The 21,024-nt window shown below is 36.9% G+C and overlaps 1 protein-coding gene across 5 annotated transcripts in view; it reads left to right on the top strand.

The window, feature by feature from the left end:
• Positions 1–12,839, top strand: part of SLC44A5 (solute carrier family 44 member 5) — a 334,991-nt gene extending 322,152 nt beyond the window's left edge. For 3 of the 5 annotated variants that reach the window (XM_019644057.1, XM_019644056.1, XM_019644058.1), the window contains exons 17-22: positions 1,293–1,396; positions 2,443–2,516; positions 3,146–3,216; positions 3,336–3,424; positions 4,793–4,877; positions 7,954–11,044. In XM_019644057.1, coding sequence (XP_019499602.1) covers positions 1,293–1,396; positions 2,443–2,516; positions 3,146–3,216; positions 3,336–3,424; positions 4,793–4,877; positions 7,954–8,066 — 536 coding nt within the window. In that variant the 3' untranslated portion in view covers positions 8,067–11,044. Of the gene's footprint in view, positions 1–1,292; positions 1,397–2,442; positions 2,517–3,145; positions 3,217–3,335; positions 3,425–4,792; positions 4,878–5,201; positions 5,342–7,953; positions 11,045–11,118 lie in introns of those variants that run through there. The other 2 variants (XR_002124199.1, XM_019644059.1) reach the window with 2 other exon arrangements.
• The last annotated feature ends 8,185 nt before the right edge of the window (positions 12,840–21,024 follow it).

Genomic DNA, 21,024 nt, shown 5'->3' with positions numbered 1-21,024 from the left:
CTGCTTCTTTTGTTTTTTATAGCCCTGTGGGACTTGTGAACACAAGCCCTGTTCCCTTTCAGGGCTAAACGTTTTGAGGACCCATCCCTTGGGTGGGGGCCTTAAAAGCTGGAATCCTAGATGTACTGTCCAGATCCTTCACTCCTCAGGGAGAAGCTGGGAATTTGATATATAATACCAATCATACGGTGCTGTGGGTGGGTGGGGTTTATGGGGAGTGGACCTCAGCTTCTCCTACCCATTTCGATGTGGGTATTTTCTTGGTTACTTGATGTTTAGGAGTCCCTCAGGATTTCTCTCCAAGGAGATTACTCCATGTGTAGCTGTATATCCAGTGCACCTATGGGAGGAGGGAAGTGCAGGAGCCTCCTGTATCACCATCTAGGTCTTCTACAAAAGATTGGCGTATACATTGCTCCAGACAAGATATACAGATGGTTAATAAGCACATGAAAAGATGCTCAATATTAGTCATTATGGAAATGCAAATCAAAACCATAATGAGGTACCACTTCACATCCATTAGAATGGCTACTATTTTAAAAAATGGGAAATAACAAGTGCTTATAGGGTGAGGATAAATTAGAACCCTTGTGTATTGCTGGTGGAAAAGTAAAATGGTTTAACCACTGTGGAAAACAGTATGGCAATTCCTCAAAAAGTTAAAAATAGTATTGCCACATGATCAGCAATTCCACTTCTAGGTATATATTCAAAAGAATTGAAAGTGGGGACTCAGATACTTGAACATCAATGTTCATGGCAGCATTATTCACAACAGCCAGAAGATGGACACACACAAATTTTCATTAACAGAGAAAAGGATAAACAAAATGTGACAGATGCATAAAATGAAATGTTATTCAGCTCTAAAAAGGAATGAAATGAACCTTGAACACTTTATTCTAAGTGAAATAAATAAGACACAAAAGGACAAACATTGTACAATTCCACTTCTGAGGTATCTAGAAGAGAGGCAAATTCATACAGACAGAAAATAACAGAGTTAGTCAGAGGCTGGGTGAAGGGGAGACTGAGGCTTTATTGTTTAGTGGGTACAGAATTTCTATTTGAGATGATGAAAAGTTCTGGAAATGAAGTGATGGTTGCACAACATTGTGAATGTACTTAATGCTATTGAAGTCTATACTTAAAAAATGGTTACAATGGTAAATTTTATGTGTATTTTACAGAAATTAAAAAATTTTTAAAGCCATTTAAAATTTTTTATTATTTTTTTATTCATAGAGTTTGGTTGCAAATCATTAATAGATTTAAATATTTCCTCATAGAGCCCCAGAACAACATTTCTAAATTTTTTCAATGCTGCCTGAAATGCTGTTTCTGGTGTTTGGAAAAAGCAGTAAAGTTTTTGAACAGAAATGCCTATGTTATGGTAAGTAGATTATTTTTTATTTGCTAAACTTCTTTGCAAACCCAAACCTCATGTCTACATTTCCATCTCTAAAGCACTTTTACATCATGCAGTTGAATTTATTACCATGTGGATATAAGTATTTGTGAATCCAATATATGATTCAGGGCTATGCTTTCCTAATTGAGGTAGTATATTAACTGTATTTAATTATTAACTTCAACACCTTTTTGGAGTAGAAAAACATTATTTACCTTAGAAATTTAAAACTGTGCTGGATTGAAAACAATTTTGTGTGTCTTTGATGTACTTTAGTGGGAGGGAAGTTTACTTGGTCTATGTTTTACTCTGACAAAAAAATATCTTTCTAATTCTGAGATTTATATATTTTTAAGGAAGGGCCTGTTTCTTTTTATGAATCTTATGTTGAAATGTGTGGGCATTGACACTATCTAACTAAATTTGTTCCTTATTTCCTATGGAAATATGGAGGCTTCTAAAGAGAATTTTATATATAGGGTATCCAAAAAATATATTTCTTTTAAAATTTAGCAACTACAACCTACTGACATGGGGTCTGCAGTGGTGATTCAAATAGTCATGGAGATTCAGTCATTTATTTACTTCCAGTGAGAATATTGCATTGGGTCTTTAATCAGTAAATCAAGTGTATTGAAAGGCACTGGGTTTCCTGAGAGTAATTTTTAATGTGAATGCCACAACATTTAACCCATTTAGCAGCAAACCCTAGCCAAACACTTCAAAGACAGAAACCATGTCCTGGGATTTGAGAAAAAGACCTACCACCTCTGTCTGAAGTTGTCTAATACCCATGGAGTTTAAGGATATAGAGCATCTGAAGCAGACTTTATTTGTCAACAACCCTAAGAGGTGTGCAGAATTGAGTACATCTAGTTCCCAGGCCTCCTACTGACCCAAATGTTGGAAAGAGGAATGAGAGTTGCTGTATGGGTGACAGAAAATTAATTCATTTTCCTATCATTGGATTTTCTGTTGGTCTTGTTAGGGGATATTACTGACTCCAGAATAATATCTGTCTTCCTCAGATTGCAATATATGGCAAAAACTTCTGCAGGTCAGCAAGAGATGCTTTCAACCTGCTGATAAGAAATGTTCTAAAGTAAGTAATAAGGTTGAACATGGCAATAGACGGTTTGGTGAACCTCGGGCATCACATACCCCACATGTTATTCAAGTGCCGGTGGTCTTTTTAGACATGAATATTGTCTTTTCATTTGATAGGTTTTAATCTTCTCTCTCACATCATTGATTTTTTTTTTTTTACATCTTAGAATTGTTGCTTTCATCATCCACCTATATGTTTACACCCACTGGCATTTATTCATTTTTATTATCCCCTCTGCTCAAGAAATTCCCCACATGAACGTTATCGTCATGTCTCTGACCATTTCCCCCTCCCAAAGTTGACAGAGTCTGAGTGAACAAAATCAAAGGACAAATGCAGCATCCTTTGGATTCAGGATGTCTGTGGGCCTCAAATTAGAGAGAGAGGCTGACACCACCAATAGCGCTCAACAGCCCTGGAATGCCATCTTCTGTTTACTTCATTAAAAATAAGTCAGAGCTTCATCCCTGAGTTCTACCTTCATTTCTTGCATTTAACAAATGCCAAATAAAATTACAGTAAAGACGCATCAAAATGAACTAATGAATTATTCACTCTCATAAATTGCAAATAACACATGTAATTTAAACACAAAATTATACTGTATTTTTTCTGATTCTCAGAGTTGCAGTTATGGATAAAGTTACAGACTTTGTACTAATCCTGGGGAAAATTCTAGTTACTGGGAGTATAGGTAAGTAATAATAATAAAAAAATAAAAAGCTTACAGGGTGCCTAGAAAAACTCCTTTACTACAAAAAGCTATATTGCTTTGCAAATGCCTAATATACATGTTCTGCCTTTTCAATGTAGGTGTCCTGGCCTTTTTACTCTTCACAGAAAGACTCCCAATGCTTCTAAAAGGACCAACATCTTTAAATTACTACTGGGTACCTTTCCTGGTAAGAGCTGGTGTCTTAGTTTGGGCTGCTATAACAAAATACCATAGAATGGGTGATTTAAACAACAGAAATTTATTCTTCACATTCTGAAGGCTGAGAAGCCCAAGGTCAAGGTACCCACAGATTTGATTCCTAATGAGGGCTCTCTTCCTGGTTTGCAATAGAATACCTCCTTGCTGTATCCTAACGTGGTACAGAGAGATATTATCTCTTCTGCCTCCTCCTATGAGGGCATTAATCCTATTCATGAGGGTTCTACCCTCACAATCTAAGTGCCTTGCAAATGCTGCACCTCCAAATACCAACACATTGGGGATTAGGTTTCAATATACAAATTTTGAGGGAACACAGTTCATTTCATAGTTGCTGCATAATATTGATTGATTTATCAGAGATGACAGGAGAGAAAAAAAGGAATAAGAGAAATGATGAGAGCTAGCATTACTGGTCTGTCTTTGTGCTAAGCCTCATTTGCTTTAGAGATTGGGTTCCTCAGAAACAACCTCTGAGACAGAAGATTGCACATGGAAGGTTTATTAGGAAGTGCTCTCCTGGGATACACTAGGAAGGAAGTGAGGCGGGCAGGCCTGGGCAAAGGAAGAAACTGACCCAAGGTGTGGTTATAGCTGAGGCCTCAGATATAATTACCGGAAGTTCTGACAAAGGGACTGAGCCTTTGTAGACTGCATCAGGCAACTGTTGGCCAAGGATTGCCCCCTGGATAGGGGTGTAACTCTGGGTGAGGCAATTTGCTGCAAGGAGGGCAATTCATATTGAGGGAAGCAGCTGAGTCATCAGAGGCCTACCTTCCCCCAAACTGAGGGATGGATGGGGCAGCTGGAAAGGACCTGGGTGGAGTTCTGTGGTTTCTATTACATTAACTCATTCAATCCATATGTCCTAAATACTATTGTTATTCTTCACATTTTTCCCTCTCCCATCAACAATTTTATACAGGAGGCACAGCGAGGTTAAGTAATCTGTTGAATGAGCGCCTGAGTTGTGATTCAGATCTTGGTAGTACGTGCTCTTAACTCCTATGCTTTACTGCCTCCGTGAACGGGATCCTAAATCTGGGATATATTTGGTAGGCATTGAGGATAGGGGTATGAAAATTGGCAAGTTATTTAATTTAATTCATTTTGTTTAAATCCCAGTACAAAGCACTCAAAAGCATCATCACTGAATTATTTATTTATTTATTTATTTATTTATTTATTTATTTATTTATTTATTTTGGTCTCTATATTGACATTCTGATTAACACAGAGTACTCCAAAGCTTACTCATCATGACTCTCATTTAAAGCTGCATTATTGTTTTGGCCAAGTTAATGACATCGTCATTCTCTTTTTTACTCTTTTATAGACAGTCGTTATTGGATCTTACCTAGTTGCACATGGATTCTTCAGCGTCTATGCAATGTGTATTGATACACTTTTCATCTGCTTCTGTAAGTTTTTAGAACATGGGTTTTCCCCCTTCAGTGGATAATCGAAAGATGAGAAGGTTAAGACTCATGTCCATTGCTGGCTTGTGAATTTGCTTGGACTTGGCTGCAACCGCAAAACAGTGTTTATTTGGAAAAAGACATTGTTTAGTAGATGCTCTTTGAACCTTAATGACTGAGAGAATGGAGTTCGCAAAGCACAGGAGAATCCGCTACTGAAATGAACTTCAGGCTTCATGGCATGGTGTTAGCATGAAATTATTTTTTCATCTCCTGATCTTTTCAAACTTACACTAATGATTGGCCTCTGTGGTGCTTTATTAACAGGACATGACTGGACTTTGAAAACTCTTTGAGGAGAGCCTTCATAGAGTTGGATAAAGCCGAGCTGACAACGGTTTCAAAGACACATAGGGGCCAATTCGCATTAGCTAACACAATGACAGATGGATAGGATTCATAGAGGAGTATGTCTAGGAAATGGCTAGATCAATTCTGATGCTTAGAGTTCAAATATGTTCTTCTTTAGAGCTTTCATCACTGACTTATTCACTGTGCCTCTGTGACATGTGCAACTCTCATGCACAGAATGGATGTTTTCTATTAGTACCTCATCTTAAAAGTTCTGGAGAACCTCGTGCCCATCAGAAGCTTGATCTGGCCCTTACCTTTGACTGTGAGAAAGTAGAGTCAGCAGGTGAAAGAACAGAACTTATTAGCTCTACAGCTATACCCTCTGGAAGATTATTGCTCTTAAGATAAGTAGAGCAAATATTCTGTAACAGGGCATTACTGAGTGATCCACTTGTATAAAACTAATAGTTTGAGGATTTGTTTTTTTTTTAGCATAACCCACAGTACCAACTTCATGTTGGGGTCAGGAGAAAAAATATTAACTATAGGGAGACATATTCAAGGAAAACCTCCTAGAAAATGATTTGACTATGTTCCTTTTTCTTTCTAAACATTTTAAAGTCAATTTTCAATAACTGGACAAAGAAATCAGGAGAACTTTGTGTATTCATTGGCTCTTTGCCTGGCTATAAAAAGAACTGTAATATTCAGTCTTTTCCTAGTGCCCTCAGTGTCTTGTTAGGAAAAGCCATCTACAAAACACCACATGAACAAACATCATACCTGAGATAGAATCGAGAGCATGGAAATAAGGTGGTGCCTAGAACACAGAGAGCTCACTCAAGTGTTCAAAGATCACTTCTGTCATTTCAAACACTAACCATGGGAGCAATACTGGGAGACCCCACTGGGATAGTCCCCATTCTTGTCACTGAAAATGTTTCTCAAAATGTATCTCAGGAGATGTCTAGGACCTACAGTTTTCCAGTCTTCGGAAGCTTTGGCAAATCTTGTGCATTTTAAATTTTACAGTGGATTTGAAATTTGAGTAGTAAGAAATGTTTTCCACGCTCCCATATTAACAATTGCCAACTTGTTGAAAACCAGGTGTAATTTCAGCTGTATTCAATACATTATGTGTTGAATACGAATAGTTTCCTTTGGGAGGCTCTTGTCTGTAACAAAAAAAAACAAGGGACACCAAATTGTATTTCTCTCCCCTTCCCAGCTGTTACTATGGACAACATCTTACTTTGGAAAACATTCTTCTTTAATAATACTTATGATTGTGTGGAACTATACCTTTTATTATATATATATATATATATATATATATATATATATATATATATATATATATATATATATTATTTTGGCTGCCAGAACAACTGGTGTTTTTTAAAATGCAAACCATTTTCCACTATTTCATTTATAGAAACATAGCATGTTTTGAAACATTACAAGGCACTGAAAATTTTGGCCCCAGAATGGGAAAAAAATAATAGCTGTAGATGATTGTTAATGCGATCCATACCAGGCTTCCTACCAATATCTGAAGGGTGATAATGATATAGACATGCAATATATGATATGTGATACATGATATGGAAATGTGGTTAAAGAGGAAAGAATAAAACTGTTTGGTGTCTCCCATCTTTCCTGCTTAGCTTTTCGTTTCACATATGAGGAAGGTCACTGCAAGGTGTAATGTAAAAAAACTACTAACAAATATCCCAACCATTCTCCAAAGAGTACAATAAAAAAAGAATTTAGATTTATTCCACAAAATGTAATTATCCTATATGGTTTTGAATATTTCTTATCCTTTATATCATAGTACATAAAGGCTATAAATAACATAATCTTTTAAAATGTACTAGTCAAAACCTAGAATCAAGTTGCGTTTATGTATTTATTCATAGATGTTACCTGCTGTGAATTATATGTATCTGCAGGAAACTTAATCCCATACAAACTCCTTCTCAGCATGAGTCTGGTGCTTCCCTCGAAACACTCAACAGGGGCATGTTCAATGAACACCCCATCGTTTTATTATTAGCCTAGGCAAAACAGGAAGGTGAATTCACCCATTAGACAAGTTAGAAAACACTGGTATTCGCTTTTGAATATAATCTGAGACAAACGGCCAGTAGGACAGGATGGCTTGTAGGTAAGTAGGACCAGAACTGAACTGCCAAGAGGCCGGGTCCTCGCTTCATCCTAATCATCCCAGAGCTTTTGACTTCAGGAGAACCATTTTACATCCCTGGGTCTCAGTTTCTTCATCTGTAACATGGGGTGTGGATTCCCATTAAAAGTGACTTTGAACTTTGAAATTCAATTATTCTGCATTTATCACAGGAATAATAAACTTTTATTCAGCTTTATCTCAGAGGATGTGGTAATTTACCTGTCTGAAATAAACGGCCACAGAATTTAAAGATAACACCTTTGAAAGGACATGAAATATTTTATTAATCTTTAAACTATCAAAATAGTTTGAAAGTGCGTGGGATTTAGGAAGGTTCAGTGCTTTCTGGCAGAGATTTAAGCTTCTTACTTTGTTCAGCGTCAGCAACTTAACTGCACTGATTTGTCTTATATTTTCTTTTCTAACACTAATTTCTCTGATTTTTCCCTGGTTGGCTCTCCAATTTCTAAAAATGCGTATGATTGTTCTGTTGCTGCTTGCTGCTTTTGCCTGCTTTGGCTGCTGCTTACACAGGTGAAGATCTGGAAAGAAATGATGGATCTACAGAAAAACCCTACTTCATAGCCCCTACCCTGCACGGAATTCTGAACAAGAAGCAACTAGTTCCCCAGAAGCAGGAAGAGTAGAAAAGCTCCAAACAGTGCCACTCATTTTTCAGTAGAAATTTTGTAAATTAGGTCATTTGTAACTTGAAAATGATGCTTTTGAGTAATGTGAATTTTCTGTGCTTATTCCTGAAAAGCCAGAACCTGATACCACCTGAGGTGTCAGGCATTTGATAAACAGTAGTTCCTGTGACCTAGGATACTTTATAGACTGACTGTGGTCCCAGCTGAAGAGCAAAGTGTAAACATCAAACATTTTTTAAAAGTCTATAGCCGAAAGTGTTTTAAAAACTTTTATAACTCAGCATGCTGTTTTCTCATTGCAGCACTCTGATAGCCTTTTTTTTTTTATACGTGTATATTTGTAAAGGATATTCAGGCAATTTTTGAAAGTGCTATAAATGTATAATCAATTAGCCATACAAAGATTGATTTATAGTTAACCAGCATATGGTACTAAATTTGTAAATATGGTGCTATGGTTATATCTATACTGTGCAAGCTAGTGGACAACTCTCTAAACTGTGATTAAACCTGTATTAATGGTTCCCTAGGAAGTATATTTCAGTAAGTGATTCAAATTCATAACGTGTAAATGTTAATATTACACCGGTTCCACAGAGAGCATTACTGGTTAAAAATTACTGTGGAACCTTCCTAGCCCATTTGTTTTAGTAAAATTATATTTATAGTGAAGTTGAATCTGAGTTCTGGAATGTCATTTTCAATAACATGGACCTCTGGCCACCATGAAAATATTCTCAACAAAACTAAAATGGTGCATAACACATGCCTTTGGTCTCTAATCCAAATGGAGGCAGATTCCTATTTTCCTAGTCCTACAAAATAGAAAACTGGAATGGTTTTGTTCAGAAGAGTGATTGGATCTTTTTATCAGCATACCTGGTTTTCTAGATTAAAGAGATTGTGTAGCTTTGTTCTACAAAAGGTTTAAGTTTAGCCCAACTTTCAGTGAGGGAAGAGAAAAGACACTTCTGACTTTACCTTAAGGAAATATTCTGTGAGCCCTCCATGGGTAACTTACCTGACACCTTTACAAGGGGCGTACTGTGGGTTAGGAAATGTATCACTCGAGGCTTTAGAAGGACCGTTACTGCCGTATTCCTCCTCCCCTGCTGGCCACAGCGACAAGCTGGTTTCTGGAGCCATGCCTGTCTTTTGCATGGCAGAGCAAAGCATGAATCAAACACTCACGTACTTTGCCTACTCATCCCCTGTGTGCAAGTGCATATCATGTGGCTAACAGTGTAAAAATGTGCCCCAAAAGGAGCACTGAGTCAATTAGCATCCTTTTGGCTTTTACACTAAGCTTATATATAAGGATTATTTATGTGTTGACAGAAAAGAACATGTCGGTGTAACATTTTGATCTGAATATGATCCATGTGTCCAAGGAGACGGTCAGAAATGTATCGTGTTAAAATTAATATAAGTACTAGTTTATTTAGTGATCCTAAAGTGTGGAAACGTAGATGTACATCAACTGACTCCATGGCCACTTACTCGCAAGAAGCCAATGAATAGGGAAGATTTTCAAAATGTTGGTCCTTACAATGGCCACCTTCTTGTTCTTGACTTACTTTCTTGAGATTATTGTAGTCAATAGTGTGGATTGGCTTCACATTTTGACCAAGGGCCTTCTTCACGCTTATTCTCCTTGAAGTATAATTCAGAGAAGAATGATAACCTATCTTTCTAGATGGTTATTTTATTATTCAACAATACAGGGGTTACAACAAAAATCTAGTAAAATGCTACCTCTGTCTTAAGTGTAAAAAACTATAAGGAATAAGTCCACTTTAGTAGTAGTTGGAAAAGTTCATAATGATGAAAATAAACAATTTTTTTTGTATGTATCAGAATCACTCTGAGAACTTGCTATAAATATAGGTGCTTGTACCCCACCCCAAGAGATTCTGATATATTGTGTTTGGGTGTGGGGCAGCTTGTGAATTATAAAGTTACCTAGTTGATTCTGACACACATAAAAGCTGAAAATCATTTGAATAAAATGTAAATCAACATGTGAGAAACTAGCTGCCTATTTTCTCCTTCTATTCTTGGCTGTACTTAGAGTTAGAAAATTGAGAAAGACTAAGACAATTAATTTGGAGACTTCTAACAATTGTAATTTGTGTATTTTAGATTCTTGGTGATAGATGAGGCCCATGGATTAAATGTTTGACATTATATTTACCAGTTAGACCAGAAAATTCTCTAGAGTATAAGGTTTCACTGAACTATATGCAAGTACATTTTAAACTTGGCTATATTTTAAGGATATAAACTTTGGGTGCAAAATCATAGAAAAAGGAATGTTGTTTGATTCAATATTTCTGAATAATGTCTTTAAAACTTAAAGAATCTCTAATTCTTTTAAGTTTTAATGACATTATGGGCTTATTTCTACTTAAAAATATTCTCTATTAATAACTTCTTTGTGTAATTGAAATATATTAGAGTAAAAATGAGCATTGTTTTTGAGGAGAAAATTTAGAAGCCATTTTCTTACAAAGAAATCAAACTAATAACTTGAAAAAAACAGCAATATTTCTCAAAATCTGCAGTTTAAGGATTTGAGATACACTAAAATTTACAAATCTTGTTTTTTAAAACTATACTACTTAAATTGTTGATGGCCAAACAAAAGAAATTTTAAACAAATATGGTAATTTAGAAAGCAAATTGAGAACATGATACTTTTAAGGAATTTGTAAGTGAATTTCAATATTCCTGATAAATCTTTTGGGTTTTTTTTGTAATTAAGTTTGCTGTCCAAAAGAAGGTATCAGTTATTTCCTCATTCATGCAGCTGAGAGGCATGTCCTATTGTTAGAATCTGACCTGGTACACAGCATACGATAATATCTTACACAATAACAAGGGCTGATTGTTTTCTCATAGTGATGTTTACAATAATATCGATGCCAAACTATGCTGTAAAAAAAAAAAAAAAAATTTGAACTGCTGTAAAGGAAGAATACAGCAGATGGCGATGTTGCTTCTCTTACAGTTTGCTTTTATAATTACTCTGTGCCATTCTTCCTCCTAGTGGAAGATTTAGAAAGAAACGATGGTTCTGCTGAAAGACCCTATTACATGACTCAATCCCTTATGAAGATTTTGAAGAAATAAAGTACATAAACTAAGAAGCAGTAGACATGCAAACTCTGGTCATCCTGCAGTGGTGTGTTAGCTTTTCCTCATCTGTGTCCATGCAACCCTGGTCTCATAAGTGCTTTGTTTGGAACACTGTAATCACAACCTTGTTGGCTTTTATTTGCATGTTTTATACCAAAGCTTATACTGTAATATATAAAGCCATCCTAAGTCGCAAGGGAATTGTTAATAATGTGGAACGTTTTTATACTAAGGTCGGTTTTTTTTTTGTAATTCATTTTTAAATAGAGTGGCTTGGATGTTTTGAAGATACAAGTGAATATGTTAACATTCTTTTAAATATTAGATCACAAAGTGATGTGTTATTTAAATTGATAGCTCCTAGTATATTTTTTAAATTTCAACTAAAAGACTTCTGCAGGGAAAATTGGTAAACAAAGCGAAATAGAAAATTTTAAAGTTTTTCCCGCTCCTGACTCTCAATAGGTAAAAGGACTGACCGCCCAGCTCCAGATTTTCCTCGAAGTATAGAATGTTTCCTATTAAACAAATTGCCAATCATCCAGCCTTTACTACTTCGTCCTCTCTGACAAAGTGCCTTACTGGCTGTTTAATATTACCCAGCTTTTGTGGGCAAGTTTACAAACATTGTTTAAAAAAAAAAACCTGCAATGTTTAGTGATTAAAACAAGCCTTGCATTTGTTTTCCTCTTAGCTCACTGGTTGGAAACCATTTGTCATGTAAGTATGTTTGATATCCTCACTGTATAGTGTACACTTTTGCAGCATAAACAAATTCCCTTGCGCCTAGTGGACATTCATGAATGTGTACTACACGCAAGAAAAAAATAACCTGAACAGACACTTGTTGGGTTTCTTTTTTTACTAAGAGCAAGAAGTTTAAAAATGTAACCTTTTCTATAGTAAATCTTTGAAAATATAAGAAGTATGAGACTACATTTCTCAGTGTTTTACACAGATTTGAAAGGGAAACTTTGAGAAATTACAAAGGGAAACTTTACCCTGAGAAAGGGTGCTCTCAGATGTCACGTACCGAAGAGCTCCATTTTAAATGATTGTTTACTATCACCAAGGAGTGTTTTTATCTCTGTTAGTTTATTTTCTAACTTTTGATATTAAATCATCAGTTTACTTACAATATGTTCATTTGTAATGTGCTAATGTAAACAGGAACATAATTTCTAATTCAGTTAATGTGCTAATGTAAACAGGAACATAATTTCTAATTCAGTTTTAAATAACTCGACTAGTACTACTAACTTTAAAGAAAATGAATTCTGTTCGTTACTCCATATTATCTTAGGAGTCCACAAAGCATTCACTCCAAGGGGATGTCAATCACACATAATTTGTGGAAGCTTTGAGAATCAACAATAAGTTACTATCGCTTTATCTACAGTATTATCACATTTGTTTAAATGTGACTTTAGATGTTCTTTTATGCCAAAAACAAACTCACATGCGCATATGACAGTCTGAGTTCTATAATCAGTGTTTTTCTGCTGTGCAGAAATATTAGGAACATATTGTCTAAATATCTTTGATAACTAAAATGTTTAATATTTATTGAAATTTGTTGTTACCCATTGTTTTAAATCTATTTGTTTTTTCTTCTAATAAAAATTTCGATAAGAAAAAAACTGTCTGCCTTCTTATTTCTTTAAGCTATTATAGAAAAGGAGAAAACCTTTAATTTTTAAAATCCACCATGCTATGACAGGATCGTCTTTGTATCAAATATCTAAGGTATTTTTTTAACATCTAGATTTATCTTTAAAAAAGTGCTATTTTTCTCTAGCTGGGCTTTTTGATTGCCAAATCAAATAACTAAAACTGATAATTTCTACAAAGTAAAAAGTCAAAAGTAAATGGATAAGAGATGGATTTTTTAAAAACCCAAACAACAGCTTAAATTAGTTAGTTGGTCTTTGTTTTAATTTGCCAGTGGTTTGCTGAGTCCTTCATTTGATTTGGCCAACATTCATAAGAAGCAAATCACATCATTTTAAAGGCAGGGATAAATTTAGAGAACCTAAAAGATGTGAACACTAAATTAATAATGGTTTTCCAAGGCAAGATTAAATGTATCTACTACCCCTGGCTTATTCTAAGCTAAACATTTTCTTAGGTTCAGATATACCTTAACAAGTGTATGAGTCTATTTTTAAATTGAATTGTATGTTAAATCTTCACAATTAATTTTTCTTTAAAATTTAATGGGTTTCTTTAAATCTAATAAGACATTTGTTAACATAACCAGTGATTCTTTTCTTATTTAAAATAAAAATATAGCTCGGTTTCCTGAAGAAATCCAAATTCTGCTTTAGATCTTAATCTCTTAGTATCAGATGATAAGCCACTGATCATATTTGTAAATCAATTCTTTGAAATTGGACTATGATTGATTTGATTTTTCTGTGTACCTACAGAGCTTAAAAAGAGTTTGTGAATAAACACAATAAAATCATACTATTAAAGGTTCTATGGGATCATCAGATTTAATACAGTTACTGTTTAAGTTAATATTGGAAAACAGGCTGTGTGCAACAATTCCTTATTTTACTTTTACTATATAGCTGACCAGCACTCATTCCAATGTATGTTCTTCCACTTTTACAAGTGGTGCCTCGGGAAATTGCTCTTAAACTCTAACCAGGCATAGTAATTATCTCCAGTATTATCTGGTTCTGGACTGGGGAACATGCTTTATAAATCAGTCTTTGTTGGCATAAGATATGGAGACAAAATTGAACTAAGATCATTATTGCAAACATGGTATATGAAATGGTGTTTTCTGACATTTTTTTCCAGTTTCTTGCAAATTATCCTTAGATGTTTTCAAATGTTTGGGTTTTTTGAAATACAGCTATATGATTATAAGAATACAATTCAATACATTACTGATGAAAATAAATATCTTACCAATATAGCAGGAATAAATTACTTCTCCAAAGGTTCTTTCTATATATCATGTTTTTAGTCTTAGTGTTAACATGGGTATTGAAGACTTCTCTCAGGACACAGCTGAGTTACTTCTGGTCCTCAGTGAATCTATCATCACCCAGAAAACAAAGCCAACCTCCATTAAAACAAATGTGGATTCATTCATTTATAAAAATAGTATCACCATATGCAAAGCTTGGAAATCAAGATGATGTCACCTTCATGGACCCTTTTAAAATTAATCAGGCCATACTGAACAGCCCTATCCCCCATTTATGACTTTCCAGTTGCTTGGAATGAAAAGTAGTGAAAACAATATAGAATCTGGCAATACCTTCTCTAATGGTTTCTGATCCGGGAAGAATGCCGGGGCTATGTGACACATTTCAAAGCAATCAATTCAATTTTACCATAGTATTTGAAGTCGCTAACTTTTTTTTTAACACCTTGGCTCTTTTTTCCAGTTCTTTACATATATGGTATGATACAGAATAAATTAAACAAGAGGAGAAAACAATCTTGTGAATGAAGTAAAATGCCCATCCATTGCTGTCTCAAAACCATGGGCATCATCATATTCTGGCCCTTCACTGTTAACAAGGGTGGGAGAAGCTTATCAAATGAAAAGATGTTTCCATTTTGCATATAAATTAAAGTGAGCCTGGACTTGATTCATTGTGAGATTAACCTTGAAATCTCCACATTCTTCCAGCCAGATGGATGTGTACTGTTGCATGTGAGTCTTCAGTGAACAGAAAGGAGAAAATGAAGGTAACATGTTGGGAAAAGCAATGGTGTCCAAGGACAGAACAGAAAGAAAAGCTAAGGATATATAAAAACAAGTCTCTAGCAGGATCCAAGAAGTTAACATTACAGAAAGTAGGGTGCCTTCTGGAAGCAATTCATAAATCTATTGAAAAAGAAAGCCAATAGCAAATTAGAAGCCAATAATTAAATAAAAATATTTTCAGTCTTCCTGTAAACAGCATTGAAGCAGACTATGTTACAATAAAAGTAATCACATAGATGTATTTAGCCCAAACAAAAAAAAAAGAATGCTCTTCCAACATGATTTATGATTAAGGGACTTAAAAACATCTGCCTTTTTTTCTCATTGCTCTTACATGAAAGCCAAAGTTTTGCTGTCATGATGAGATGGTGTATTTCTCTCTTTTTCTTCTCAACTCTAAGATGGATTCCTTTTTGGACTTTCTCACATCTCAGTCTCTTCCTCTAGCTCATTTTCCCTTGCCTATAAGACACTGATGCCCCAATAAGGTCTTTGGATAGAAATGGAGATGGTAGAGGAAAAAGAAGAATGAAAATGAAGACTTCAACTAGCAGCTTGGTTAGTACAATTGAGTGGCAGATTCAGCCATGAGTTCTGAGCAACACTAGGGCATCGGGATAGACAGATGTGGCTATTAGGAGTAGAGCCCAGGAGTAGAGCATAACAGCTGTTAGAATGAGCTTTAGAACCAGACCAGGTAAGCTTCGATTCTGAGTCACCCTGTTACAATGTGATTGTGGGCAAGGTGCTTAACTGCTAAGAGGCTTTCTTCACTGAAAATGGAAGCTAACTTAATCCTCACAGTACTACTGGGAAGATGCCATGAGGTCATGTGCATCGTGACCATATTGTGATAGCCTGGTACATAGAGGCACTCATGTCTGGTATCCATGAATGGTGGTGGTAACGTGATGGAAGACTTTTGGTGCCCTTGATGGTTTGACTTGACCACCCACTCCAATCCCAGAGGCCAGCTTGTTTGGGCCTCTCTGAGAAGCTAGCGAAGGGCATCATAGAAGTAGGAGCCTCCTCCCATCTCCACCTCCGCACCCAGGCCAGACTAAATGTTTTCAGAGCGTGGGTGGCTCTCCTTCCCTGGAGTTTCATTCCAAATCCCACATGAGAGTTAACAAAGTTTGAATCCTTGGGTCACTTTCAATCCCTTTTTGAGTAGCCAAGGGTAATTTCACTGAGATTTCAGCTCTTCTTACTTATGTTGTCTTCTTCTTTTGTTTTAAATTCTGGCATTAAACCAGGCTTGTGCAGTTGGCAAACTGGATGGTGTTTCTACAGTCCCTTAGTCCTTCTTCTCTAAGTAATGCTGAAAACGGAATAACTTATTTTAATGTTGCATAGCTGTATGGATGTAGCCTTCAAACTTGAGGCCATAGATCTGCACTTCATATATCTGGGTGGCGACTTTTCTCTGCGGAGTCTGCTCCAGGAGTTTGTGTAGGTCTGTGGGAAGACTTCCTTCTGCTCCCCTACACTGGGCTCCTAGGCAGAAGCCCTTGAGGAACTGCAGGTTTCAGGCATTCCTTGAGGACAGACTGTTTCAGGCATCCATGAAGGCTTCTGTTTTCCTGAGGCAGAACTAGATGGCCCCTCCAATCTTGAGTAAAATCAGCAAAGAAGGAACCATGCAAGTATTCCTTTTCTTTAGGAGGTTCCTAGTTAACTTTTGATGCCCATAAATGAGAGAAAAAAGGAGTGGCTAGAAATCATTTTATACCATATCATTTAAATAATTATAGTGTTTATTTCAACTCATTGTGTAAACTGATGAATAGGCAAATCATTTTGCCATCTATAACATATAATCTGGAGTATCACTATATTTTTGAGAGGTGTGGTCAAGAGAATTCAAATCTGTAAAAGATTTTAGGAATTGTACAGTTATGTTCTTTTTCATATGGCTTTCTAGGAACATCAGGGTACTTTTAGATTGCTAATTTAGCATTTGTATGATAGAAGTGGTATAGAATACCTGAGCACAACGTATGTTCCCCATTTTATACAAGAAGTAGATGTTAACATAAAGGAACAAAAAAATCTAGTACAAAATATATCAAACTTTAACAATGTTCCTGTGTTTTCCTAATTCATTACTTTAAAATTAAATTATTTCTTGAATGTTTAAAGTTAACCTTTTTTGAAAAACGGTTGCTTTATTTTTGCTACTCTTCAGAACTTCTCTTTAAAATAACTTTGGCTGGCTCCTGATGTAATTTGTTATCCTTGTTGTTATTATTTTGCATATGTTAATTTGGGGCATAGAAACTGCTCTTGAACTGGTTTTCCCAACTGTGGGCCATTATAAAATAGTCACTCTCAAATGGTACTTAATGGAATTTAAAAGCAGAAAATAAACCACAAGTAAGAGGGACCCTGGATGGGCCTTGACTCCCTTAGAGCATTGTGCCTGCAGTGTGAGTGTGTGTGCCTGCCCGAGTGCAAGATGTGCAAACGCGCGTGTGTGAGGAAGACGGCATGGTGCGTGGACCTAGCACACGGTAGAGTACATGAGTAACTCTCATCTATTGCTACTACCTCAGAAATACTAAAAGCGATTTTTCTATCACTTTATAAGCTTAGCCAGATACCTTAAGAACAGAAATAAGAGCTCATCTAAAATAGTTCCTGTTACGTTCTATACGTGTATATTCCCCAGCCACTAAACACCCTCACGGAGTTTATAACACAGTGATATTGCGGGGGAAAACTCTACTGACACAGTCTCCAGAGGGAAGATCCACAACTCAAGCAGTGCTAGCTGCTTGGCTGTCATCTGTTCCCCAGCCAGCTTTTAGCTGCATTCACATGAAAGTGTGCCATGTGTATTTCATTCAAGCTCCAGAGAACCGGAATTCTTGCCGGTGCCACCCAGTCAGCCCCCAAAGGAGCAGCTGCTTGACCCGGCTGACATACATCCATGCAGAACTGCTCCAGGAATGTCTCCCACCTGGGACTGATTGCTTGGTTATCAGCCACCTATGAGATGTCCCAGTCCACAGGCCCCTGGAGTACTGGCAGTGGCACTTACGGGACCCAGATGCAAATGCATACTCATAGATCTTGCCACCCGATTTCTCAGGCTTGAATACAATTCAACGTGATAGTTACTAAGCTCTTTCCTGATGGGAGGCAATGTGGAAGATTTTAAAGTATATTAAATTGTCCCTGACATATGCTTTCCCTTCAGAGCAGTCATTACAAGTGCTCAGTAACTTATTTATAGCCCATACGAGGCTGTAAGCTCCATAAAGGTACAGACTGTGTCTGTCTTTTTCTCTACTCTATTTGGGCCTCTCTTATAGTAGGTGCTCATTAAATGCTTACACAATAAGTAAATAAGATGGGAAGAATTATGGAGAAGGTAAAACTTGCATTGTCTTTGGAAGGATATGGAAGGTATGTATGAGATAGTTAAGAAAGAAAGATATTAAAGAAATGGGAATTCTAAAAGGAAGGGGAAGAGGAAGAGGAATCAGTCCCACGTTTTGAACATTGGTTTGTGTGCTGTTGGGGCAGGCATAGCAGGCAATTGTTGATGAGTGATTATAGCTGGGCAGACAGGTTGCAGCTTGCAGTACAGTAAATCCTCACTTAAAGTCATCAATAGGTTCTGCAACTTTAAGCGAAATGACATATAATGAAACCAATTTTACCATAGGCTAATTGATATAAACCAGCGTAAAGTTCCTACAGCATCTCATCAATGTTATAACAAAACGATATTGAACAAAATGAGGTTATTGGAGGACCTGCTCGATAGCATAACAAGGGTTTGAGGCAGGGGGACAATGGAAGCACCAGAATGAATACCATCTCAGAGGTTGTAAGCCAGGAGGCCTATGTGGAAGCCACTTGGCATCAGTCCACAAGGACTGAGCATTAAGATTTAGAAAGAAGAAGAGAGAGAAACCCAAATGTTAAAATAGTATACCCTTATCCTGTATAGATAAAAGCTGTTTCCTTTTTCTCCTTCTCATTCTGCCACTGGCAGGGCCTCTTGCTATTATTGGTCACCAGGTACAGTCTTCCTCTGAGAAAGGGCTCAGGGCACAGTGCATTTACCCATATTCTTGCTCTTGAACAAGTATTTCACCTCTCTGAAACTCATATTGCTCATCTGTAAAATTGGAGTGATACCCATCTCTCAGAATTGGGGTAACATTGCCAAAATGTAATGTGATAGAGCATCTGACACACCAAATGCACAGTACCTGACATACTAAGGAGTTACATAGAGATAGATCAATTTGATAGATAGGTGATAGATCCCATCGCTATATAGTTATATAGTTTTCTTCCTTCCACTTAGCCACTATCACTGTCTCTTTCATTTATTTATCTATCTAAATATATGTATCATTTTTTTCCCCTTTTACTTAGCCCCATAGCCCTAGTTTCAGAAGACTTGAGTTTAAATGCCTCACCCAGCCACTAAGCTAATGTGTGACCATGGGCCTCAATTTCCTCCCTGAGAAAAACATGAGAGAATGGACTGGCCTATGGCTAAACTACCTTTAAACTCTAAAATTTTCTAACTCTCAGATGATAAAGAAGAATGTTTAGGAATCACATATTTAGGCGTTTTAGCAATGTAATTTCTCAGGAGAGGCAGAAGTCACCAAGTAAGTAGTTTTCATTTAGCCTCCTCCGTAAGCTTGAGGACAACGCAGATCTTCCTCCTCACTCAAGCAACCAGTGTGTCCATGAGACTTAATACTCAAGAGAGTCAGTCATGGATGAACAGAGAGGCTTAAGTTCATGAGAGAAACTCCCTAATTTCCTCTGAGGCACCATACAATTAAGTGTGCCAGCCTCAGACAGAGACACTGGAGTGAATAATGAATGCACAGGTGGTGGCTATAAATGTTGGAAAGGGAGGCTATCAAATGCAGAGATGGAATTCCATTGAAAGCATGTTTCTGGACAAATCCTCATGGTGTGTGCTTAATAAATATGCTATCTCCAGAGCCATAGGCTTTCCAAACATAATGACTATGTCACAGGCCAGACTCACCACTCCTCCTATCTAGAACCCTGCCTCAGGCAGGGGCCCAAGCAAGTCTCTGTGGATGCCCTCAGAGGCACCCCCTCACTGTCTCTCCCACCAGATGACAAGGACTTTCAGGACACTGGCCTTATTCTTTGGGTCTTGCCACAGCCCTCAGCATGGGGTCTTACAGAGAGGCAGCACTCAGAAATGCAGGTAAATAATTGAAAAGAGGTGTGTCCCCCAAATTCTAGTCACCCTCAATAATGGCTAGTAGTGCAATGCTGCATGAAGCTATCTAAGCCTTTTTTTAATTCATTTCATATTTTTAGTCTGTGTGACTTTGGATAATTAGTGATGGAGTGCTTCCGTTCATTTGCTCTGAACAGTTCTTTCCTGCTTTTAAGCACTCCCTCAAGGAACCCTGGGCCTGATGGGAGAGGTGGCAGATATGTAAATATATAAATTACAAAGCAGAATGTTAATCAGCATAAAGAAAGTAAACAGAGCACCATGGGCATTTAAAGGAGAGGAAGAATTTCAGGGAAATAGAAATGCTTTGTGGATTGAGCAGTATCTGTGTCAGGTCTTTAAGGAGTTATAAGATTTTGAATAACAGAAATAAAAGGAGGAAGATGGCATTTCAAGCCTGAGCAAGGCATGAAGACAGAGAGTGAAAAACACATCCTGAAAGCCACGTGTTAGATTAAATGCAGGCTGGGGAATGTAAGAGTTAAGGCAGAAACACAGGTTGAGGTTTTATTGTGAAGAGATTTTATTTACTATTGGATTATGTAAGCCATAATATTTTAGCAGGGAAGAACAGGATCAAAGTGTAGGAACACTGCCCTGAAAATTGGATTAAAAAGGAAAACATCTGGATTCTGGAGCGCTCGCTGGAAGACTCTGTGGCTTGCTCCCGAGGGTGTGGTAGGGGACCAGCAGTGTGGTCACCACCTGGATGCTTGTGAGAAGCATGGAACGTCTGGCTGTCCCAGACCTACAGAATCAGAACCAGCATTTGAATCAACAGCATCCCTAGGTGATTCACGCGCACATTAAGATATAAGAAGCACTAGCCA

Source organism: Hipposideros armiger, unplaced genomic scaffold, assembly GCF_001890085.2.
Source record: "Hipposideros armiger isolate ML-2016 unplaced genomic scaffold, ASM189008v1 scaffold_84, whole genome shotgun sequence".
Classification (NCBI taxonomy): Eukaryota; Metazoa; Chordata; class Mammalia; order Chiroptera; family Hipposideridae; genus Hipposideros; species Hipposideros armiger.
This window is presented reverse-complemented; position numbering and strand designations above follow the sequence as displayed.